The sequence below is a fragment of the Papaver somniferum genome, chromosome 9, assembly GCF_003573695.1.
Source record: "Papaver somniferum cultivar HN1 chromosome 9, ASM357369v1, whole genome shotgun sequence".
Lineage (NCBI taxonomy): Eukaryota > Viridiplantae > Streptophyta > Magnoliopsida > Ranunculales > Papaveraceae > Papaver > Papaver somniferum.
The window spans coordinates 66,326,437-66,352,595 of record NC_039366.1 but is presented as its reverse complement, the minus strand read 5'-3'; the positions used below and the strand labels follow the sequence as shown (position 1 = coordinate 66,352,595).

The 26,159-nt window shown below is 37.6% G+C and overlaps 2 protein-coding genes and 1 pseudogene across 2 annotated transcripts; 2 read left to right on the top strand and 1 right to left on the bottom strand.

Annotated features, from left to right (window-relative positions):
* The first annotated feature begins 2,659 nt into the window (after positions 1–2,659).
* LOC113308763 lies at positions 2,660–5,912 on the top strand (annotated as a pseudogene).
* Positions 5,913–6,061: 149 nt separating this feature from the next.
* Positions 6,062–6,826, top strand: LOC113312056 (heat shock 70 kDa protein 10, mitochondrial-like). Its single transcript, XM_026560825.1, has one exon. The coding sequence runs from the start codon at positions 6,062–6,064 to the stop codon at positions 6,824–6,826; it is 765 nt and encodes a 254-aa protein (XP_026416610.1).
* A 1,025-nt stretch (positions 6,827–7,851) lies between these two features.
* Positions 7,852–9,471, bottom strand: LOC113312055. Its single transcript, XM_026560823.1, has 8 exons — positions 9,356–9,471; positions 9,195–9,260; positions 8,774–8,939; positions 8,627–8,679; positions 8,457–8,496; positions 8,226–8,366; positions 7,983–8,139; positions 7,852–7,865 (listed from the first exon to the last, which is right to left on the bottom strand). The coding sequence occupies exons 1-8, from the start codon at positions 9,469–9,471 to the stop codon at positions 7,852–7,854; spliced, it is 753 nt and encodes a 250-aa protein (XP_026416608.1).
* Between the last annotated feature and the right edge of the window lie 16,688 nt (positions 9,472–26,159).

The window sequence follows — 26,159 nt, the reverse complement described above, 5'->3', positions numbered from 1 at the left end:
TTCATCTAACAGTGAATATGGATTGATTTGTAACTAAGGCAAAACCCTGATTTGAAGGCTATATAAAGGAGACATCTAGCATTGTGCAAAAGTAATCCCCACACGTCTGTGAGATACTAGTGCGCTCGCTAGAGTCGATTCTCCTTTAACCTTTGGTTTTCTTCTCTAAAACTAGGTTAACGACTTAAACACTTCAGTGAGATTGTGAAGCCAGACCGATATTACTTTTATCGTAGTTGTGTGATCTGATCTTGCATCTTCTATCGTACGAGTACAATCTTTGATTGTCTTGAGATAGTGAGAGTTCTCTGATAGGCAAGATAAAATAGTCACAAAAATCTTTGTCTCACTGTTTGTGATTCCTTGACAAACCTCTTGTGTTGTCAGGAAGGCTTGTTGAGAGGTAATTGATTAATCTAGCCTGTTCTTCGGGAATATAAGACCGGATTATCAATTGGTTCCTGTTCACCTTGATTTATCAAAAGACAAAACAAAACCTAGGGTTTTCTGTGGGAGATAAATTTATCCGTTGATAGACTTTTCTGTGTGAGATAAATTTGTTTATTATCAAGTCTGCGATTTTGGGTTGCAGCAACTCTTGGTTGTGGGTGAGATCAGCTAAGGGAATCAAGTACGCAGTGCCCTGCTGGGATCAGAGGCGTAAGAGTACAACTGTACCTTGGATCAGTGGGAGACTGATTAGGGTTCAACTATAGTCCAGTCCGAAGTTAGCTTGTAGTAGGCTAGTGTCTGTAGCGGTTTAATACAGTGTGTATTCAATCTGGACTAGGTCCCGGGGTTTTTCTGCATTTGCGGTTTCCTCGTTAACAAAACTTCTGGTGTCTGTGTTATTTATTTTCCGCATTATATTTTATATAATTGAAATAATACAGGTTGTGCGTTAAGATCATCAATTGGAAATCCAACCTTTGGTTGTTGATTGATATTGATTGATCCTTGGACATTGGTCTTTGGTACCGTCCAAGTTATCTCTTTTTAATTGAGACTCACAGTTTGCTTGAATAAGATTAAATTGAGAGATTGAGGTATAAACTCTTTGATATATCTTTTTATTGATTGAGTCTGACTGTCTAGTTGATTCTCATAAAAAGTATATTGGAGTTTGTCCATACAGATTGCTAATCGAATTATTGGGTGGTGTTGTTAGACCCCCGCTTTTTTAATTGGTATCAGAGCATGCAAACACGTTTAAGACCTTACAAGTCCATGTTTGTCTATGGACAGAAGTGCTATCTCTATAAACGTACCACCAGTCTTCGCTGGATCAAACTATCTATGGTGGAAAGTTGCTATGCGCACATTTCATCAGTCGCGTGACTTCCGATCATGCATCTATGTTGTGGATGGCTATGCAACTCCTGTTGTTATGGAAAATGATGCATTCGTACCTAAATAATTGTTTATGTATGATGCTGCCGAGTTAATTGCTGCAAGGCAAAACTCCGATGGGTTGAACGCCATTTTGCATGTATTACCCCAAATCTTCGACAACATGTGGCCTCGTGCACCACGTCTAAAGAAGCTTGGGGTACTTTAGAAAGCGTATTTGAAGGTAACCCCAGTGAAAAGGAAGCTAGGCTTCAAAACCTTAATTCTGAATGGGAAGACCTTTATATGGCAGAAGAAGAATCGTTTGACGATTTTTATCACAAACTGTGCAATTTGGTCATTTATTTCGACGAGAGACGGTCAAATAGTGTTTGTTCTTGCACCGTGACTATGACTTTTACTTGTTGACTCCTCCTGCCTTATCAGTAAGACCCACACTACTGACTCATTTTCACACCGTTGCACCATTTTTCTTCTTCCGTACTAAACTTCTTCTGTAAAACCCAGAGTTGCAGAAGAGATAATTTGTCGTTGTTTTACTCACCCACTACTCTCAAATCTAAACTTCACTTTACTCTTTCTTCACATTTTTCTTCATTGGAAACCTATTCCTTCATTAAAAACCCTCCCTCAAAACAACCACAAGCAACTTATATACCAGCTTATTACTTGAAAGATCATCTCAAAATAAAGCTATGTTTTCTTTTCTTTTCAGCTCGGGCGAAATCAATATATACTAATTCAGCTTCTAGACATGTAAGTTTTTGTTTACCTCTAGCTCCCTGATTCATTCCATCATTTTTTTTTAATTTTTGTCTGGTTAGGGATTGTTTGTTACATTTTTCCTTAGGTGCAGAATAAATCATGAATTTCTTAAATGATTATCGTCATCTTTTTTTTTGTTTTTTTCTGATCCAGCGGTTTGGTAGAGCTGTACGAAATGGAGATATTGTTTATTTTTGGGTTGTTCTGTTTGACTTACGGTCTTTGGGGGTACTCTTGAATGTTGTAGTTATTTATTTTGGTTGGCGAAGATCATATGGGATAGAGTTTGCCTAAGTGATATTTGTCAGATGCAATTGTAGTGAAGGCATGACTTAGATTGTCAAAATCATCAATAGATTCACGAATATATTTGTGCCAGAGATTGATGATGTTTTATTCATGTGAATAAGAAAACTAAATCAATCCGTGTGATTTTAGTTTTTTTTTTTTTTCTTTCGATTTTCTGGTATTTCTGTTACCTTATTTGTCATGGTAATTATGTGGAAAGTAATTCTCTTTTACTATACAGCTGCCCGCATCTGGTGCAACAGCATGGAGTGCTTCACATTTGAGTCAGAAACCAGGGAGTTTGGGGAGTGTGGCTAATAGGTTATTCAGGTATGTGTGTGAAAGATTATCAATAATACTCCGTAATAGAATTGTAGTTTTATGTGATGAAGTGGTTTACTTTGTCAACTGCTTTTGCTAGTACTAAATAATATTTTTCTGGGCAGCTCGAAACCTTTCGCTGATGATGTGATTGGAATTCATCTTGGAGTCAGTAACTCGTGTGTGGCAGTAATGGAAGGGGATGTAAGTTTAGTTCTTTTGCAAGTTGGTTTGCTCCTGTGTGTTTATACTTTATCTCCTTGAGATGTATATTGTGTATTTGACTAACGAATACTGGTGTTTTTCCAGAGCCCTAAAGTGATTGAAAACTCTGAGGGTGAGCGGACCACACCTTCTGTTGTTACCTTCAACCAGAAGGGAGAACTGTTTGTGGGTGTCCTAGCCAAACATCAGGCGAGGACTAACTTAACCAACACCATCTTCGGTACGATGCGTATTATTGGTAGACTTTACGCTGACCCCCAGACACAGAAAGAGATGAAATTGGTTCCATACAAGGTTGTTAAGGCTCCAAATGGTGACGCGTGGATTGAGGCAAATGGGAATACTTACTCACCCAGTCAAATTAATGCTTATATACTCACTAAGATGAAGGAGACCGCTGAGTCCTATCTTGAAAAGAGCGTCTCCAAAGCTGTCATTACGGTCCCTGCTTACTTCAATTATGCGCAAAGACAAGCTACGAAGGATGCTGGGCGAATTGCTGGTTTACATGTCCTCAGAATCATCAGTGAGCCAACTGCAGCTGCTCTTTCTTGTGGGCTTAATAATAAGGAGGGACTCATAGCAGTTTTTGATCTTGCTGGTGGAAACTTTGATGTTTCTATCCTTGAGATTTCCAACGGTGTTTTTGAGGTAAACATGTGACTTGTGTTTCTGCAATATGACTTATGCTTGTTTCCTTTACTATTATTAACTAATTGTGTTTCTGCTATATGACTTATGCTTATTTCCTTAGATCTTATTAACTAACTGGCTTTGTTACTCAGGTAAAAGCTACCAACAGTGTTACATTCTTGGATGGCAATGAGTTTGAAAACACCCTGTTGGAGTACTTGCTGAGTGAGTTCAAGAATATTGAATCAATCGGTTTGTCAAAGGATGAATTGGCTCTTCAGAGGTTTAGAGAGGCAGCTGAGAAAGCTAAGATTGAACTGTCTTCTACCTCCCAGACTGTGATCAACTTGGAGTCACTTGTGAATCATTTGATTGAAAGATCCAAGAACCTGTGCATGGGCTGTTTGAAGGATGCTGGCGCGTCAGTGGAAGACATCGATGAGGTTATTCTAGTTGGAGGAATGACTAGAGTACCTCTAATTCAGCGAGTAGCATCTGAGATCTTTGGCAAGAGCCCAAGTAAAAGAGTGAATTCCGATGAGGCGGTTGCAATGGGTGCTGCAATCCAGGGCAGTATCCTACGCAGAGATGTTAAAGAGCTTCTATTGCTGGATGACGTTCCTCTATCTCTTGGTATCTTCACAAGGTTGTCCTGCCGGAGCACAAAAATACTTTGCTCAGTGCTTCCTGATAATTATGTGATTGGTATTGATCTCGGAACAACAAACTCGTCCGTGTCAGTCATAGAAGGATATGTAAGTTTAGATCTTTAGCAAGTTGGTTTGTTCCTGTGTTTTATTCTTTATCTCCTTGGGATGCAAATTATGTATTGGACCGATGGTTATTGGTGTTTCGACAGATCCCGAAGGTGATTTTAAATTCTGAGGGAGAACGAAGCACACCTTCTGTTATTGCCTTCAACGAGACAGGAAAGTTGCTTGTGGGTGTCCCAGCCAAGCTTCAGGCTGTGACTGACCCATCCAACACCATCTTTTCTGCAAAGCGTATAATTGGCAGACGCTTTGATGACTCCCACATACAGAAAATGATGAAGATGGTTCCTTACAAGATTGTTAAGGCTCCAAATGGTGAAGCGTTCGGTTGAGGCTAATGGAAACACATATTCACCCAGCCAAATTAATGCTTACGTACTCATAAAGATGAGGGAAATGGCAGAGCTCTATCTTGGACAGTTTGTATTCAGAGCTGTAATCAGTGTTCCAGCGTCCTTTAATAATGCGCAGAGACTAGCCACAATGGATGCAGCAAATGTGCTGGGATAAAGGTTGAAAGACTCATTAATGATCCATCTGCAGCTGCTCTTTCTTATGGGCTTAATAATGAGGGACTCATAGCAGTTTTTGATCTTGGTGGTGGAACCTTCAAGGTTTCTATCCTTGAGTTCTTCAACGGTTTTGTTGAGGTAAATATGTGACATTTTTTTTTGTTGCAACTCTTATGCTTATTTCCTTGAATATTATTAACTAGCTGTCCTATATATTTCCTTGTTATTATTAACTGGCTTTGTTACACACAGGTGAAAGCTACTAGTGGTGATACACTCTTGGGTGGCGATGATTTTGATAACACCCTGTTGGAGTACTTGGTGAGCGAGTTTAAGAGAATTGAATCAATCGATTTGTCAAAGGATGGATTGGCTCTCCAGAGGCTCAGAGAGGCAGCTGAGAAAGCTAAGATTGAACTGTCATCTACCTCCCAGACTGAGATCAACTTGCCTCTCATCACAGCTGATGCTGCAGGAGCTAAGCACTTGAACATCACCATAACTAGGTCAATGATGGAGTCACTTGTCGACCATTTAATTGAAAGAATTAAGCACCTGTGCATGAGCTGTTTGAAGGATGCTGGTGTCTTAGTGGAAGACATTGATGAAGTTATTCTAGTTGGAGGAATGACAAGACTACCGATAATCCAGCAGCTAGTGTCCGATATCTTTGGGAAGAGCCTAAGTAAAATGGTGAATCGTGGTGAAGCCGTTGTTACAGGTGCTGCAGTCCAGGGTGGTATCGAACGTGGAGACGTTAAAACTCTTGTATTATCCGATGTCACTCATTTTTCTTATGATATTGAGACTCTCGGTGGTATCTTTACCAGATTATCAACAGGAATATACTAATTCCAACCACGAGATCACAGGTTAGTGCATAGTTCACTTTTTTTCTCTTTTCATCTGCTTACTTATCTTTGTCTGTTCTCATTTCACTCTCTTCTGTTTGTCCAAGTGAATAGGATTCCTATAAAATTCAGATTCACCAATCATAAGTTTTGAATGACCCTTGTATGAATGAAACAGCACTACATTCTGCTCATTGCCCCCTTTTTTTTTCTCTAGTATCTAATATGACATTTATATCGCTTACCATTATCCAAGAACCTCTATATTGACAAATCTGATGATAAATAAGTCCCACTGATCATATTTGGCTGTAGCATCTAATGCACCACAAATCCAGAAGACATGATACTCCACCCATTTATTCCATGTACTGTATCTTTATCCGTCAATGGTGTTTGTTGTATACCTTTTATTCTTTGCAATACAATTCTGAGTACGGTTATTGGTTTCTATGTGCAGTTATTTTCAACAATAAAAGATAGTCAGTTTCAAGTTTGTGTAAGGGTGTTTGAGAGTAATTCTGAATTATGTACCGAAGATAATTTAGTAGAAGAACATAAGCTAATGAGTATGCCCCCTGCACCTAGAGGACTGCCTCAGATTGAAATTGTTTTTTCTGTTGATGCTAGTGGTATTTCTACTGTTTATAGCAAGATTAGACTATTTGGTAAATTACAACGGATAACAGTCACATCTTCTCTAAGTATTTCTGATAGAAAAACGGATATGATAATTAGAGAAGAGGATCTACATATTAAAAAGGATAAAGAGATATTTTCAGATTCCTTTCTCCCTCGTCAAATTGATTGGTTCGCAGAAGGGGCAGTATCACCAATCATGAATCAGGGACTATGTGGTTGTTGTTGGGCTACTTCCTGTATATCCGCAGTTGAAAGTTTATATTTCATATACACGGGCCGACTGATAAGATTATCTGCACAACAGTTAGTTGATTGTGCCGTGTTGGATGGTTGTAAAGGAGCAAATCCACATTTTGCTTATTGGTTTATGAAATTTCATGGTGTGTGTGCAGAAAAGGATTACCCATATACATCCAAGGTACAAGCCTGTGATATTAGTCAGGGAAAATTTCTTGTTTGGTTCTAAGCCCATAAGGTTATTTATAGCACGGTCCAACTAGATTTTACTCTTATTCTAAGGTCCAAAGTTATTTGAAAACATGGAAATGACTAATATACCCCACTGTTTAAGTACGTGTGAAATTACTTCTACCAAATCGGGATTTTATTTATCTGGAGGTCCAAATTCAATTAAAACATATAAAGGACCATAGATTTAAGTACATATCTGCTACACTGTTTACAAATTTGAGTACATATCTGCCACACTGCTTACAAATATGAGTACATATCTGCTACACTACTTAGAAATCTGAGTACTCCTCAATTCACTTTACTTTATTGCAGCACCAGCACCTCTGCAGTCAACCATTCACCACTGCCTTCAGCTCCATCTTCTCAGTAATCTTCTATCTTGCTGCATCACAATCTTTTTAGCTTAAACCACAACTGCAACAGCTACATCAACACCATTGTCATTTCAATTCAGCTGCAACGCAGACTTGTTCTTCTTTCCTGTTTAAACAACACATGCAGTACAAGAAGTCAAGCACAAACGAAGAGAGCTGCAAACTCTGACATGTATAACTCAAACAGGTCACAACAGATAAAGATGCGTAGAATGTAGAATCAATGTTGAGTAACAACTAAAACAATCTCAAAAGCTTTCCTTTATTTGAATCTTAGTCGCACTTGTTTATTCGAACTTTACAATGAATGGCACTGTACGTACGTACTGTTTTTCTTATGCTGGATCTCATTGAATACTATCGCAGAACTTTACATTTCAGACAAAATCTTTGTTAGTTCTAAAGAATGAGTAAAATTTGACTATAGATTTATGCTGCACAAGTATAGGTTCTGTTCTTCCAGACGAGGAGTCGCCTCTGCAAGTATCTGAAAGGAGAAATTTTCATGTCAGGACCTGATTGTTAAAAATATCAGAAACTGAATGAAAAGCAGATCAGTAAATAAAAGTATTATTACCTCAAATCCCATTTTTCTGTATAGTGCCAATGCTGGTTCGTTATCCCTATGGACTTGTAAGAATACCTACTTTACACCTCCTGACACACCAAATCCAAGATTATTGGTCGCATACTTGCATTAGTTTTCCTTAAGCATGGAATTTGGATGACTGCAAGAGAACATAAATAAGCCAAGGGACGGAGGGATAGTCTTACCTTCTTCTTTTGCAGCTTCAATTGCAAACTTCAGCATGCTGCTTCCAACACCTTGTTGACGTGCACTCTCAGCAACAGTTACGTTCGTTATTATGCCACATTTCTCTGATCCTCTTTCTTTGAAGGTGCTATACAGTTTTGGCCGCTTCACAAGTTCCTGGAAAACCAAGGGATCCAAATCTTAGGTGATTCTCAACATCAAATTGCAAACTTATATTAGAAAATTGTTCAAGTATAATGCACCTCTAACAGATAGTTGACACGAAGATCCAGTGTTCCAATAACATTTTGAAGCAGATTCTCGCCTTCCTTTCTTACAGCAATAATGCACATGAACGGTTCTATATAACGTATCATATATCGCTTTATTATCACACTATACTCCTGCATAGACAAGACAGTAAGCCAATAAGCAGCACAGTTCTCATGTGATGCATTACTAATTTTCAGTCAGTAGTGTAAGTTTAGTTTTACCACTTTGGCGTATTTCTCCTTTTCGTAGCTACTAAAAGATCTGTTAACCATACAAAGTATCAAGATTATAATCTCGAGAATACTCCTAAAATCGATAACTTATGAACTCAAGATCTAGAAGTTCCTGTTTGGATGAAATGAAATTCAGTTATCAGATACGTAATACAAACCGGATCTGCGATCGATATTTGTAAAGTCCTTCTGTTTTCAACGATGCTGATGCCTACTCAAAAGACAACCCAAATTAAACCCACCTTCAGAATCTAATTCGGAAAAAAAAATTAGAATTAGAATTTCAAAATTACTTAAAAAATTACCCAAAACTCTTCATCAAGTTCGGCTTCTTTAACCGCATACTCTCCACTATCTGACAAAATAAATGCACCACCATGTTCTTGAATTATCGGTTCTTCTTCTTCTTCACTGCCAGATGAAAATTCTTCGTTGTCTCTAGGCGATGCAAACAGTACCGGACGAAATTTCCTATATCATATAAACAATTAAACAACTAAGAACACAGGACAATCTACATCCAAGATTCATCAAGAACCCAAAGAATGAATTCTGAATATAATGAAGATAATGAAGTCACTTTGTTGCAGGAGAAACAAGAAAAAATTTACTAGCAGAATGCAAGAACTTGGGATTGAATTCCCTGTATTAAATGAACAAAACCCAACTAAGAATTCATGAAAAAAGAAAAACCCAGAGATTAAGAATAGAAGTAGCAGTACTCACATTGTTGCAGGACAAGAAACAAGAACAGATTTTCTAGAAGGATGCAAGAACTTGGGATTGAATTCCCTGTAGGTATCAAATTAACAAAACCCAACTAAGAATTCATGAAAAAAGAAGAACCTTGAGAGATTAAGAATAAATGGAGATGATGGAGTACTTACGTTTTTGCAGGAAAAGAAACAAGAACAGGTGGTTTGTGTTGAATTCTTCTTCCATGTAAAGAAGAAGGGAAATGCAACAACTTGGGTCGTGTTGTTTGATGATCAAACACATTCATCGACAGCAACATTTTGTTTTCTTCTTCTTCAATGGAGTGATTGTTTTTGTATTGGGTATGTAAAAACTGAATGGATGGATTTTTGATTCGTTCATCTGGCTTTTATAAGTGAAGGGAAAACCCATTGAGACGAACATCTCATCCACTGATTTTGTTCACAGTAATCACCACCTACAATTCCTCCTCTATCTCATATGTATCTTCAGTTTACATCAGCAACCCAACCTTCTATGTTCCTCCAAATCCATTTGCAGCACACCTTCTTTCAAACACACATCACAACCAATTTGTAACTTCATCAAGACCACCACCAATTTCACAAGCTTGCAAATCTGAACCAACAACAACTCCTGTTCCTATCATTCAAAATCTGTCATTTCTTGCAATAAGTTCTGAACTGCAGCTCCAGATCATCTCCATATACAATTCCATTACTGAATCAAACGTAACAAAGAGCATCTATTTCAGTATTTCATATACGTACTGAATCAAACATAACAAGGAGCACTTCCTATCAGTATGCGATATATGTACTGAAGATTCATGAACTACAAATCAACAGTATGACAACAACAGGTGACAAATCTATGAAAAATAAGAGAATCGAAAGACATATTACAGTATTTCACATAAGTACTTAAGGGTAAGACTAAAAAAGGAGCAAAAACACAGCAAATAGCACTTCCTATCAGTATTATACATACATACTCATGGATCGAACCAAAAAAATTGGAAAAACTTCAAATAAAACAAAATTAGAAGAGTTTTGTATCAATACGCCATATATGTACTGTCAATTCATACACGAAAAACAACTGTAACAAACCTAAAACCATAAAAGCGTCAATCAGATCGATTTGATTATCAGAATACAATCAAAAAAACAAATCAAAAGAAGAAAAACCGAACAAAATAATCAAACAAGATGATTAGAAAGCATACCTGGAAACAAAAAACAAATATTCTCCTCGTAAATCATAACGATGCACCATCTTGTTCTTCTTCTTCTTAAAAGTAGACTAGGTTTCTGTCAGTACGGGATATACGTACTGTTGGTTCATACACAACAATCAGCTGCATGTCAAAAATAATTAACGAATCCGTGAAAAAACAGTATTGAAACACTTCTATTTCAATATTCCATATATGTACTTCTGAATCAAATAAAAAAAGGTCTTCAAAACTAGGTTTCTGTCAGTACTGCAGATACGTACTGTTGGTTCATACACAAAAATAAACCGAAACACATCTAAAACCAACAAAATGAAACTGATATGATCAGATCTAGTGAAGAAATTGACAAAAAACATGATTATCCATATAGATCTGAACTATTTTTTAATAAAATAAAATAAACAATCAAACAAAGAGATCAAAACATAATCAAACATCCATAAACGATTAATATTAGAAGCCCTAAAATAAAAATTACTAGATGAAAATTGATTATAAAAAAAAACACTAGACTAACATCAACAGTAAGAAAATCAACCTATATATCTTGCAAAAATCTTCATCGGAGGAGTTCTTCTATAATATACAAAACGATAGCTTTGGGATCGAATTGGCGACTCAATTAACGAAATCAAAAAGATCTCCATCGTGAAAGCTTCTTTGGAGCAAAACCAAAAAAAGGTGACGATAAGAACCAGGAGATTAAATATCTAGAGGTGGAAGGTTAATTTGGAAATTTGGAAATTACGCATTACCGGTCCCGCACGTGTACCGGACCAGGAGATAAAAATTTTGGTCCAATTTTCTCTTTTTCCTTTTATTATGGACCTCTGATTACTGGGCTTTAATGGGTGGACCTGCCATTAACTAAGACTACCATAATAGTACCTATTGGTAATTCCTACATCTAGAAAATACTGGTTAATCCATCCTAGAGAAACCGTTTACTATGTAGTCCACCCACCGATTAGTTTTACTCGCTCGTCCAAAAACATGTTTTTGGACGAAGAAATTTATCCCCAGGTCCAGAGAACGTGCGAGCCACTTAAGGTGTATTTTATAAATTTCCAAAACACCCAAAACTCCTCTTTTCTATTAATTTCTGGATCTAAGCTTTGGCGGAGATTTTTATTCCTTTCTCTCGAATGAATCTCAGTGATGGAGTAGAAGAGGAGAAGCAAGTGATAGTGAAGAAGAAGAAGAAGGTTCGATAATGAATCGGGCGAAAAAGGTATAGATTCATCAATTTTGGGTTTTTTCTGAACTTTTTGGTCTTCCTATTCATCTGGAATTCAATATTAAATGTTAGAAGAAGGAGGTTGTTTATTCAAACAATACGATTTAGTCGATTAAAGTGACGATTACTGTGCTTTCTGATTCTAGATTTCAACTTTTTGTTAATTTTGCCTATTTTAGGTTTTAATTGCTCAATGGTTTTTAGTTTCATTTCTTAGTTACTAAAAAAATTCTGTTTTTTACAATCGGTGATGAATGTAAATATGTTGGTGAGGATATAATGCTTGCTTATAAGATTAATAATTACTTTTAGAAAAAAATGTACCAGGATTGAGAAAAAATGTACCACGTTTATGCTAGTCATTCGTTTAATTCATGTTTGATAATGGAAGGAAGTGAGCTAATGGTTAACAGCTTGGGAGGGTTATGCAAGACTTAGTATGCAAGGTTTCCCACCATCCATTGAAGGTGTATCAGTATATATTTTGTTTGTACTTTTTTAATTTATGTTTTTTTTTGCATGCACAAATGATTTATCATCATTTATTAGGTTTTCGATCCTTATTTTCTCCGTACATGTGTTTATGTACTACAATATACTGTTTGGGTTTTGAAATCAGCTTCGGTAAAAAAAATACGGTACGTGCCTGGTCATCCCGTCATGATCCAAGGATAATTGTATTTGATAGAGTATATATTTTGTTATGTCAATTGAGTACACATATTGTTTTTATCAGTACATGTGTATATGTATTGTGATTTCATAGTGTTTTTGTGTGATAAAAATAATGGATTTGATGAAAAATGAGGCAAAAATTGGTTTCACATTGATTGTGGATGTATTCTCTATGTAACCGCTAATTTCCAATGTTTTCTCTATCAGGGTTGAGAAAAATATACCTCGTTTATGCTAGTCATTCGTTCAATTCATGTTTGATAATGGAAGGAAGTGAGCCAATGGTTAACACCTTGTAAGGGTCATGCAAGGTTTAGTATGCAAGGTTTCCCACAATCCCTTGAAGGTGAATCAGTACATATTTGTTTTGTACTATTTTAATCTATGTTTTTCGCATCCTCAAATGATTTATCAATATCTATTAGATTTTCGATGCTTATTTTTTTCGGTACATGTGTATATGTACTGCAATATACTATAGATATCTTAGATACTTATCATTATGTACTGTAATGAAAGTTTGTACTTACATTTACCTTCTTCTTATGGTTAAGTGAGATATGGCATTATGTACTGGGGTTTCACTCAGTACAAATTAATATGTACTATCTCTAACATGTAGACTTGTGCTAGAGCTTGCAATTTTTTGTATAAATATGTACAAGAAAGAAACAACAGTTGGCAGGAGAAGTACTGGGATTAAGTCTTGACTTTTTGTATTTCTTTTTCTGTATTTGGTAGTTGGCAGTTTTGCGGCAAAAATCAGATAAAATGAAGTAAGGTTATGGTGGAGACTGAGAAAAAGCTCAAATTCAACAAAGAAATGGCCGTCGGAGATCTAGAAGACAAGTCACTGAGGTTACCAGACTTGCAAGCATCAAGGATGAAAGAGAGACTGTAAGAATTATATCATCAACTTGATGAATTTGACACTCAATACATATTGATATACATTATGATTTCGCTCAGTACATATGCACATGTATTGGGTTTTCACCAAGATTATATAAATATGTACTAAAGTTTGTTGAGTTATAGGCAGATATGTATTGCTAGTATTTCTGGCAGGATTTTCTTTGCGCCAGGTTTTACAGTATAGGCAGATATGTATTGTTAGTATTTAAGGCTTCATACTCTTTTTCTTGGTCTATTCTGCTTAGTTGATACTACTAGTATGTAGCAGTATTATAACAAGCGTTGCTTTTTCTTGGTCTATTATGCTTAGTTGATACTACTAGTATGTAGCAATACTATAACAAGCGTTGCGACATATTTAGTTTTATTGTTGCAGGTCATTTTTATAATAAAAATTTATGAGTTTAAGTTTCAGTTTTCTTATATGCGCCAGATTTTACAATACATGCAGATATGTACTATCAGTACATATCAATATGTACTATCAGTTCTGATCATAAAGCATTTCATAATGTACAAAACTAATATTCATATTGTCAGGATGTCGAATCACAACAGTGCTGTACGAGAGACAACATTATCTATCATAGAATCATAACTCTACATACAATATTAACCGTCAGTTTCCACTCCCATACTGCTACGAGACAATTTATCAGTCCATACCCAACCACAATTCCCTTACAAACACTATGTACATGCTAACATCTCCATATCCACCAGCGTCATTGCATACAAAGTTAAAACCATCACCAGACCAATCACATATCTAGATCCTCATTCGGTCTCCCACCACAATATCAACCAACACGTCCCAATTCACATCCTCTTGCACCATATCTACGATCACGAACGAAACTAGTTTCGCGGGTGCTTCGGTAATCTTTTTTATATTCTTCACATTACCTGAATAATCAACAAGGTTATTTTTGTCTGTACAAATAGATATATGTTGTAAGATAAAGAGCACATATCACGTTTTACTATTGGATAGTAACAATTTGTACTGCCAAAAAAAAATTGTTGGTATTCAAGGATCAGAAACCTAGTACATATCAATATGTACTGTAGGATCATATTCAAGCATAAACTAGGGCTAAGGGTCTATGCGATACATAATTATATGTACTGCATCAACGAATCACTTTTGGATATGTTCATATTGATATATAATGATGCTTCTGGGGAGCATAAAAGAGATTTTAGTACAACAAAACATATTGATATTCACTGATGCTTACAGAGAACTAAAAAAAGTTTTACATAGTACAATAGAACGTATTGACAAATGCATACACAAAACAACAAGAAAAACAACACATATTCATATGTACAAACACAGTACAACAATACATATTGATATGTATTGATGCTTATAGAGAGCATAAAGAGGGTTTCACATAATACAACAACACATATTCATATGTACAAAGTAACACATTACAACAATACATATTGATATGTATTTATGCTTATAGAGCATAAAGAGGGTTTTACATAATACAAAAATATACTACCAATATGTAATATGTACTATTAGATCATGCACATAACACTAATCTAACTATCCAAAAGTACATCTTTGATATGTAGTGTTCCTTTTAGAAGCGAAATTAGAAGTGAATTTTAGATTTGTACCTTTTTTTGGTAAAATTGCTTTCTTCCATTTTGTTGATGAATGAGTAACAATGTTTTCTCTGTATTTGTTTTTGATGGTGGAGGAGTAACAATGTTTCTCTTCCTTTTTGTTGTTGGTGAAGGAGTAACAAGAAAACGAATAACAAAATCAGATCCAAAACGAATTTCCATAAAAAAAAACTAGGGAAATCTTGTTTGATTTCATCGAATCTAGGGTTTTCCCGTTGATTTTCTTCTGCTTTGATGATGATTGATTTGGGTTTTGTGATCTAGATTTTCAGATAAAACTCAAAATTGTGCCCTAGATTTTCAGTTTTTAGTAAAATAAAGAAGATGAAATCAAAATCGGGAAAAATAAAGAAGCTGGAACTCAAAATCGTACCATAGATTTTCAGATTTGAGTGAAAACAAAAGAAGATGAAATTGATTTCTGCCGCCGGACTGTAGAAGATGAAAGTAAAGAAGATGATTAAAGTTTTACACTGATTGTTCTCATGGGTAGCTTTGTAATTTTACGCTTTTTGAAACTTTGTTGGACCAGCCAGCAAATGTTTTATCCCGCTGGACTACACATGAACCCGGATCGGGTTTTGTGGACTAAACAACAAATCTCTCTTCCTACATTAGTCAACCTAGTGTTGCATGGATAGACGGATATTCTGTTGTCGGGTATTCTATAAACCAATTTGACCTTCAAGATATTCTTTGTGCTCTGAACAAGCAGCCGCTGGTTGCTATTTATAATTCAATTTTCTCCAATAATCCTGCATATAAGAAGCATAAAGGGGGTATTTTCTATGTCGATGAAACTCCATATGAGTTACCTGAGCCTTTGGTGAAGCATGCAGTTTGTGTCATCGGATGCTATTATATGAAGGTCAAGTGATATTAAAAATCAAGGAATCGAAGGGGGACACTTGGGGAGATGGCGGCTTTGTGCATATAGCAGTGCCCAGTGAGCCCGATGGAATAAAGAAAATCTTCACTCATGTCACGCATCCAGTTTTAGGATTAATAGGAATGAAGAAAATTTCAGAAACAAGTATCTGCAACATTGAGAAGAGCCTAAGCGAGTATAAGGGTAAGATCTCAGCAGAGGTTGTTAAGGAGATTGAAGACGCCCTATCTGAACTCAAACAGGCATCTGCAGGAGATAATGCAGATGAAATCAAGGCTAAACTTCATGCTGCAAACAAGGAAATATCTAAGGTTTGTCCAGACATGTCTGGTGGTGCAGGTGGTGATTCTTCCTCGTCATCAGATGATGCCAAAGCAGGTGGTGATTCTTCCTCGTCATCAGATGATGCCAAAGGTGGTCAGCAAATTCCAGAAGCAGAGTATGAAGAGTTGAAGAAATAATTCTAGAACAAGCATGGGGTGGGTCAGAAAGATGGAGGGAGAGGTATGGGATGTATACTTTTGTTTTCAAGAGTGAGTTAAATCATAATAATCTGAGTTTTTTTGGATGTACTTAAATATGTTGTCCTTGATTTTTATTCAAGCTCTCTACTATGTTAGGCTAGGCTCCATTTAAGCACTTTGAGGTCTAGGCTTTTGTTTTCTTCTTTTTCCAGAGGGCGTAAATATGTTTAACTTGGTTACTTATTTGGAAATATCTTATGAATCCAGCATTAATCCTGAAAATCTATATGAATCCAACATTTTGTTTTAATTGGCGTAGAGTTGGTCCATTGTCTTCTTTGTTGTTTTCCTTTCTTCTTTTGTTAACAAAATTAGGGTTGTTTAGTGTTTATTTTAGTTTCTGGAGACCATGAATTGGTATGTCACTCGATCGTCGAAATAGTTATTAGTTATATAGAGATCCTGTTTTTGCTTGCCAGGAAAAGAGAACCTTTCCTTCTTAGATAGGATTTTGCAGAACTGAATTCAGGCGGTTATTTCTAGTTGGTTATAAACCATTCAGCAAAGAGTCAAAAGATACAGGTTTAATAACCGATCCAGTTTTGTGCAATTTAAGAATAGTATTGTTCCTTTCATATTTTTGTTCGTAAAACTTCAGTCCTATAGTTTATTCTGTGCTTTCTGGGTTGGAAGGAACACTTATTGATCTAAAATATAATGGCTGTCTGATATCATTCCGTGCTTAGTATTTCCTCCCATGCTGACTGTGGTTTTCTGATTTTTTTCTTATTCATATCTTATTCTCTGCAAGTGTATATTTAGTGCAAAACATTTGAAGCTTATAGGTTGACACTGTGTTTCGCAATATTTGCCAATTCATAGAATGGGAAATGGATAAGATATGATGGTGACAATCAAACAGGATTAACATAAAATAAGTTTGATCTGTTTGCAATGGGATGAAGTTTCACGACAGGCAAAATCGACATTGAGCTAGACATGACATGAGAGCATGAGGCTGAGACTGGAAGCAACCACCACAAATGTATGGATAGTAACTTGTTGTCGGTTATACTGGATGCAGGCGTTTAGCACAGCAGCTGACAACCAGACTTAAGTTGGTGTACGTGTATTGCAAGGTGGATGTGAGGTGGCTACTGACAACAAGTTAGTAGGAGGATTTGAACTTATGGTATCCCCCAGCATCCAGAGGGTTGCCCCATATTGATTGATCTTGTTGCTTCTTGTAATGCTGCCAAAGGGAGGAGTAGAGTTGATTAAGGATTTGTGGCTAGTTCCAAACTTGGCTACCTGTGCAGAATTGTGGAAGTTGCTCAACAAGGTTTTCTTTGAAGGTGCTGAGGTGAAGTGGGTTGGTTTTAAAGCTAGAATTTATTAGGTTGGTTGTTCGTGATAAATTATTGGATGTCAAACTTCTTGGATGATCTGCGCATTCTAAACTATTTTAGAGTTGGACGTCGTGCTGCTAAAAATTCTACTCCTGTAGAGATTTCTTGGTCTCCTCCAGGACTGAATGAGCTAATGCTTTGCTGCGATGGCGCAGCAAGAGGAAATCCAGGCCAAGCTGGCGCGGGAGTGATTGTCAGAGATGCGTCATGTGCTGTTTTGGTGCTCTGTCTGTGAGTCTTGGTTGGAAAACCAATTATGTTACAGAGATCTGTGCTGTTATTTTTGGCCTTAAACTAGCTATCAGATGGGGAGTTAAAAACATCTGTATTAGATCAGGTTCTGCTAGTGTTGTGCAAGCTTTAGTGAAGGGCGATTTGCCATGGGACTTGATGCAAAAACGGAAGTTGGCCTGTGCCTTACATGATAGCAGTCGTGATATTCATAGCTACAGAGAAATTAAAATTAGCTGCATATCACTTGGCCAAGCGAGTATGTTTGCTGGTCGAGGGTGAAACAAACCAGGTGGGTAAAAGAGATTGTGGTTCAGGAGAAATACCAGGATTGGTGATAGAGAAAGGAAAAGAAGACTCATCAAAAAGAACATTCCGAGAGATATACACACGTTTACTGCTCAAATCAAAACATTTATATCCCTTGTGTTGGTCAGAGTAACCAATGAAAACACATGGTTTTGTTTTGAACTCCAATTTGTTTTTGTTGTACGAAACTAAATGAGGGTAGCATGAGCAACCAAAGACACGAAGAAAGTTATAGTCAGGCTGCTGATTGTACAACTTAAAATACGGTGAATAACCACCCAGAACATACAAAGGAATTCGATTAATGAGGTAAACAGCTGTGGAAAACGCCTCTGGCCATTAAGACTTTGGCATGTTACTGTGATGAAGAAGAGCCAAGCCTGTTTCAACTATATGACGAATTTTGCGCTCAGACACACCATGTTGTTGTGGAGTGTGAGGGCAAGAAAACTGATGTAAAACACCATGTGCGGTGAAAAAATCACGCAAAGAATGAGAAATATATTCTCCACCACCATCACTCTGAAAATTTTTCAGAGTTGTTGAAAAATGATTCTCAGTTTGAGATTTAAAGTGCTTAACACAGTTAAAACTTGAGTTTTATTATGCAAAAAATATATCCAGGTAAATCTGGAAAAATCATCCACAATAAAAAGAAAATCTCGAAAACTAGAATTTGAAATAACTGGAGAAGGCCCCCATAAATCATTATGAACCTTAAAGAGTACACGATCACTCACTGAAGTTGATAAAGAGAATGGTAACCTATGATGCTTAGCACAAGCACAACTATTACATAAAGTGTGCCTAAGAATTGAAGGTATTGAAACTAACTTCTGAGAAGCTAAGCTGGAGAGCCTTCGATTGTGCAGATGACCAAGACGCCTATGCCATAACTGAGAAGTGGAAAGAGTAGCAACATGACTATGAGCAGCAACTGGGGATGAAGATGTGGAAGAAGTGGTAGGACGAATGGAGTACAGACCATCATTATTGGGTCCGGTGAGTATAAGTTTCCCCGTTTGTCGATCCTTAACAGAAAAACCGAATCGATCAAAACACACAGAAACATTATAGTCTCGAGTTAATTGAGAGACGGAAATAAGATTTTTTGCAATTAAAGGCACATGAAAAACTCGATATAAAGATATGGAACTATGTGGCGTTGTGATCAAAGCATTGCCAGTAGAAGTAATGGGCAGAAGGTTACCATTACCAACCATAACATGATTGGAACCAGTGTAGGCAGTCGGAGCAGTAAGCAGGTTGGGATCAGCCGTCATGTGATTTGTGGCCCCTGTATCAGCATACCAATGTTGATCAAATGGTGTAGCTTGAAGTTGCATAGCAGCAAATGACTGAGGAAGGTCACGAGCTTGGAACGCATGATTGAATCTGTTTCCACAAGTTAATGCAGTGTGCGCTTTAGATTCACAAATCTAACATTTGGTTCCTGAAAGTTGTGAAGGAGGAGCACCAAGGATTGACTGCTGCTAAGGAGCACCAAGTATGGACTGTTGCTGTTGGAATTGACTACCAAACGAATAGGTTGGAGGTTCAAAGTAACTACCTCGTCTGCGTCCACCAGCACCACGACCACCACCACGTGACCATTGTTACCACCACGGCCACCTCTGAAGGAGTTGTAACCACCACGAGAAGGGCAAAAGTTTGTGGAAGAAGAAGACGAAAAAGTGGAACCATAGAAGGCAGTGGAAGGAGTAGAGTTTGGTATGGGTTGATTGTATTGGGTAAGACGAATCTCATGATTGAGAAGCAAAGGCTTTAGCTCAGAGAATGTAGGAAGGGTAGAACGAGTTTCTATGGCGGTTGAGAAAGCTTGATAATCAGATCCTAAACCTCTAAGGGTATTAAGAACAATTTCAACATCACTTAAAGGATATGATGAAGTCAAATGAGAGTCTCTGATGGAAGTGATTTTGGCAAGATATGCAGAGATGGAGAGGTTGTCTCTTTGAAGTGTTTGCAGCTGATGACGCAGTTGAAGAGAACGAGTAGCAGCGGGACCTGCATAGGTATTGGCTAAGTATTTCCATAGTTCACGAGCATAGGAAAAATCAGGGATATCGGCAAAAACTGACTGAGTTAGGGTATCTTGGAGCCAGCTAAGAAAATATGTATCAATTTGAAACCATGGGAGATATTTAGGGTTTGGGAGAGGACTTTCAGTATATGAACCGGGTAGAAAAGGAGTTGGAGATTCAACCTCAGAATCCACATGAATGTAGAGATCATGGGAACGTAAAATTGGAACTACTTGACGACGCCATTGTATGTAATTGGTTTCATCAAGTTTGAAGGAGATGTAGGAAGGTTTAAGCCTGAGAGGAGAAGAACTTGTAGACACGAAAGAGAGAACGAATGAGGTAGTAGAGGATTGTGTAGAGGGTTCGGTAGACATGGCTGCTAGGGTTGTTGTTTAGAGGGGGAAAAAAGAGACGGCCCTAATGGCTCTATACCATAATAGGTTTTGATCACTCTTAACCCTAAACAGGGTTTGAGGACATGTATTTATATTAATTAAGAGTTACACAGTAGCCCTTTAGGCAAGTAAACAAAGAGATACACTAAGATACAATACGGTATATAGATGACAGAGTAGTCCTAAGTTACACCATCTATATTCTGCGTTAACAATGGAGAGTTCTTTAAGGTAGACCAGATTTCATTCCATTTGTGGAATGGCCTGGTAAAGGTAAAACTTATTTTCGATTCAAATAGCTTTTGTCAGGTTGAGTTTTAGCTCTTTTACCAGTTTAACTTTTGTTTTTTCAATTTTGACTTGGAAAAAAATAAGAGAATAGTCGCAGAGCACAAAGAGGTGAAGAAATAGGATTGCTAGAATCTGAGTTGGGTTTGGAGGTAAAGATGGAAGGAGGGGCGTACGTAATGTGATTACTTACTTTTTGAAGAGGGAGTTGGTCATAATAATCTGAGTTTCCGGACCTGGTTTGTTTTATTCAAGCAGTCTCAACTACTTACTATGTTAGGGCTACTAGGGGTTCCCTTTTAACACCGCATGGTTCTAGGTTTTTATACTGCAGATGCAATTGAAGTTCCAAACGGCGTAAATATAAGGGAATGAATGTTATTATATTCCTTTTAGACCCAAATCTGTCCTAAATTGTTCTTGTTGTAGTATTCATATTTTCAGAATGCAACTTTTACGGTCACTCGAATTGAGCTTGACAGAGTGTTGTTCCCTGTTGGCTGAAAAAACTTCTGGTTGGGTTAGTCACTACTTAATAAGTGAAGGGAAATGCTGGCGAGCAGCTATCTAAGAAGTTGCACTCCAGAAACACAAACATATGGATCTTATTTATGCATTCCGACTGTTTTCTATTTGCCTATCTGAAAAAGCAAGTACAGTTCGAAGCCAGTTCCACCTATAATTATATATTTATTTAGTTTTTTGATCAGCCAAGCATAATTCATACAAAGACAACTATAAACCAGCAGTTATATGTAACTGGGATCTATACTAATAGCTTCATGGATTTTCTGGATTTTTTCTCTATGATAGATTAGCTCATACAAAGAAAATCTGTCTCGATCGAAACTGATAGTATGTGATTGTAATGCGAAATGCCGAAGAGCTGTTCTTGCGATCAAATGCTCGGGTCCTAGAGTGGTTCAATGAGAGGTATTTACTTGTATATCATTGACGGTGTTACATTTGCGGTTTCAAAATGAACAAGTTCACTATCATCAGAAATCTTTTTTCTAATTAGAGGTATTTACTTGTATACAAATTTACATCTGTTTGCTTCAAAAAAAAAAAAAAAAAGACTTAACAAACTTTGGCTTTTGTTTATTCATTTCAAGGATAAAAAATTGGCAATGCATTTTTTTTCTAATTGCGCGGTGGCGGTCGACGAAGAAACAAGTCTTGACTCTAGATGATGGTACTTGGCTACTTGCTTGCGCACAGGGCTTACTTCTTTTTTTTTTTTTTTTGACTTAAAAGGTTAAAACTTTATTAAAAGGAAAAAAGAAGTAGAGAAAGAAGAGTGCACTAGAAAGTGCTACAAAGAGATGGCATAACAGCAACGTTCAACGAGAAAAGAAAAATAAAACCAAGGCAACAGCCATCAACAAACCAAAAACAGCCAACTAAATCACTGTCTCTAGGCTCTCAGAACTTTTTCTTTGCAGGTGTTCTCTTGCCGCGACCTAACAACTCGTTACTAATCTCCCCATTCCATGATAGTCTTGCTCGTTCCTTATCAGTTCTTGAGGACCTGTAAGTGTCGACGATTCCTTCATAGATGTTTTCCTTTCCTCCATGAGGAACACCTAATAAGGTACTGCATCGCAGAAGTTTATCCATGTGTTGCTCTTTAGTCCAAGATTTTTTGTGCGAGACCTCTTCAATGGGTTTAAATTTCTTCACACATGTCTCTTCATTATCGGTTTCATATTCTGACTCCTCATTTGACTCAACACAATCATCCACATACGTGACGTCTTCACTGTGTTGATCATTGATGTTGCTTTGAGACACAAAAATCTCTACAGAAGGAAGGTCTTCATTAACCTCAATAAGAGATTCAAAAGAATTCTTATTTTTGAGCGCATCTACTATCTTTCCATTCTCTTTGCTACTTCCCTTGTTCTTTCGCCTGACGTATTTCCATTCCACATCAGGGGACCCTGCCTTTTCCTCAACAGAGATATGCGCACGTTATCTACCATCTCTTCATTTGATTGTACACGGGATTCCCCTTTTTCTTTTAGCCTTCCACTGTCATTATGCTCCTCATTCCTAGGAGTCTCCAAATTTCCAGCCTTGTCGATATCAGTCTCAGAGACACTGTTTATAGTCATATCCGCATTGACCACCTCTAGATCTAGTCTTTGAGACTCTTCCAGCCTACCCAAAGTCTCCTTGCAGGTTTTGCTAAATTTTGGTACCCAGATCTTCTTGGTAAGCTTACTAGCAGAGACTTTGGGACATTTAGCACTAGAGTGACTAAATGTTGCGCAAGCCTGGCATCTTGGAGGTTTCTAAATGGTACCCAGATCTTCTTGGTAAGCTCTTCAATAATCCAACGTCTAATAATAAACGGACTAAAAATAACATTTTGCTGCCCCCAAAATTTTGCTCGCCCTGGTAGTAACATTAGAAAAGGCTCCATTAGCAGAAAGAATGCAGATGGATGGTGGACCCTTATGATATTATCTCTGCAGCAACATCCTACAGGTAACCAACTAAATGGCATCATCCAATCACCTTTGAAGTCACAGTACCATCGAAGCATAAATATTTGCCAACTCACAAAAACAATAGCAATGTAAGACCTCCCCTGAATTTATTGTCACCACATGTGGTAAGAACTTGGCTCCTGCTGAGTTAGATACCATCCACCTTGAACAATCAAGGTATTTGAACGTGAGACGAAAATACATTGTTAAACCAAAGGAATCACTATTAAAAAGTTGGTAACAAGTTCATTATCATTCCTTTTGTTTTGAACAAATTCATTATTATTTGATGATACAATATTACTTGTCGGATATTTCATTATTTTGTTTTCCTGTAAATTTGAAAGCTCCCTAATCGGCACAACGAAAGAGTTCAATTGACGGTACTAAGAAACGAAATTTGAAACCAGTCTGGAAGAAAGTATGAAGAGAAAAGCTTCACTTGTAGTCATTGCGTTAGTTACAATACGGACATCCAACTCAAAATCAATTGGAAATGAGTGGAGAGGCCCTAAGAGCAACTGCAGTGGACGACTAAATCCAAATTTGGTGTCGAGTGGGCTGGCGTAGTGGGACGGACCATCGATCAAAATTTGATCAAAGAGTAAAACTCGGACCAAATTTGGTCGGCGATTAAGACCAAATCCAATTATAGTCGGGCGTTTATATAATGTCCGCCTACCCGGCGGGTGTTGGTATAATGTCCGCCTGTAGTCGCGCGTTCGTAAAGTTAACGCCTGATGCAGGGCGTTGGTATAATGTTCGCCTGGATGGGGCGTTGGTATAATGTCCGCCTGAATGGGGCGTTGGTATAATCAACGCCTGGCATGAGGCGTTGGTATAATGTCCACCTGGATGGGGCGTACGTAATGTTAACGTCGGACACCCAGGCGTTGATATAGTCATGATCCCAAATTTGAAAAGTTTTGAAAACTTTCCTTGGGGCGTTGTCTTTATCAACGCCCCATTTTTTTTTTTTTTGAACCCGGGCGAACGTATAATCTCCGTCCCACACACCAGGCGTTGCTATAGTTCACGCCCCATACAGGCGTTATCTTTATCAACGCCCCATACCAGGCGTTATCTTTATCAACGCCCCATGCCAGGCGTAATCTTTATCTACGCTGGACGACGAAGCGGACTTTATATCAACGCGCGACCAAATTTACTCGTCACCCGCTATGCCACAGGACGGACTAAACCCAAATTTGATCTTTTTTTTTAGTCTTTGGTCTTTAGTTATGCTCGCACCACTGTGGACGCTCTAAGAGATTATAAACTGCAGGATCTTAGATGCCCAGACAATGTGGGACTAATAATCTCAACACACCCCCTCACGTGTAGCCTAGTTGGGTCTAACACATGGACGATTAAATCGGGTGACGCGGAGTAAAGCGCGGTCAAATGACTCGTCGCAAATAGCCTGCTCTGATACCAAGTTAGAATACGGACATCCAACTCAAAACCAATTGGCAAAGAGTGGAGAGGCCCCAAGAGATTATAAGCCGCAGGATCTTAGATGCCCAAACAATGCGGGACTAATTATCTCAACAGCGTTGTTAGCGGAGCATGCCACAGCCAAGCCAGGAAAGGGTCCGGGAAAGGGTCCAAGCAAGTCTAAATGATATGTCGTCTTCCTTCTGAAAAACTGCAAGGGTCCCAAGGTAAAGCTTACCTTATATGTTCAGGAATGAATAAAAGACAGGATTTGTTAGGCACAAAGTATTTTTTATTTAGTGACGGCACCCGGTATGGGAATGGGACAGACCATGTAAAATTAACATTTTGAGGTGTAGAATTTCGATAGTGTCCGAAGGCAAAGGCAATTTTGATAATCTTCGCTTATCAAGCTCTACGTGTGGGCACTCTAGCAATTTCTTGTTTTGGAGACACTCACAGTACTGTATACTGGTTTTCCAAAAGTGGGTCCTGTTGTTGTTGGTCCATCGGATTGATGGAGCCTTACGCTACGTGTACACAAATTTTTATGCGTAGTACAATAGTTATTCATACCACGGCAATACATGATCGTCATTCCCTTCCGCTTATAATAAATCAAATCAAACGATTCCATGGAAGAAGGGAAGTTCGAAAATCTGCCGGGGAAAGGAAAACCTTGAATATTGTTGCCAACCCTCACGCGGTCCTGCAGAATCTTGTTGAGAATTCTCAACCAAAACGGGTTTGCACCAGAATGGGTACAACGCAACAAGGAGCAGTCTTGCTCAAGGGTGGTCATCCTTGAGAAAAGCAAATGCCAGCCCATTAAACGGAGACATCTCTAAATGGGACAAAGGTTCCGAGGCTCTCAAGGTGCAGATTCGCACTATCAATGACAAGGTTAGGAATGTGTGTCATAAATGAGTGCAACACTCTTTGCACAAAACAAGCAAATCATATTTGTTTATTTATTTTTATTTTTATTTTTAATAGAAAATGTAATATATTAAATCAAGCAATGTAATACAAAAGATTTACAATTTCAGTTTTATCAAATATATTATAAGTAATACTTTCTTTTCGCACTCGTTGACACAAGTGTGTTGACATATGATGAAGTCTTCTTATCCTTGCTTCTTTGGCAACTGAGTCTGCTGCAGCATTGTACTCTATGTTTATAAATTTTACTTGAGCTTGAGGAAGTTTATCTAATAAAGAAATCGCTTCTTTAATAGTATTCTCTGCAATCCAGGAAGCATTTGTATCTTTTTTGGTGATAGAATCCAGAAGAA

What these genes read in the sequence shown, in the direction of transcription:
- LOC113312056 (XM_026560825.1), top strand. Translation starts at nt 6,062, where the DNA reads ATGATACTCCACCCATTTATTCCATGTACTGTATCTTTATCCGTCAAT.
- LOC113312055 (XM_026560823.1), bottom strand. Translation starts at nt 9,471, where the DNA reads ATGAATGTGTTTGATCATCAAACAACACGACCCAAGTTGTTGCATTTC. An exon ending in GTTTCTTTTCCTGCAAAAAC is followed by an intron (nt 9,261 to 9,355) that starts GTAAGTACTCCA and finishes TGATACCTACAG; the next exon opens with GGAATTCAATCCCAAGTTCT. An exon ending in GTGTCAACTATCTGTTAGAG is followed by an intron (nt 8,140 to 8,225) that starts GTGCATTATACT and finishes TTGGTTTTCCAG; the next exon opens with GAACTTGTGAAGCGGCCAAA.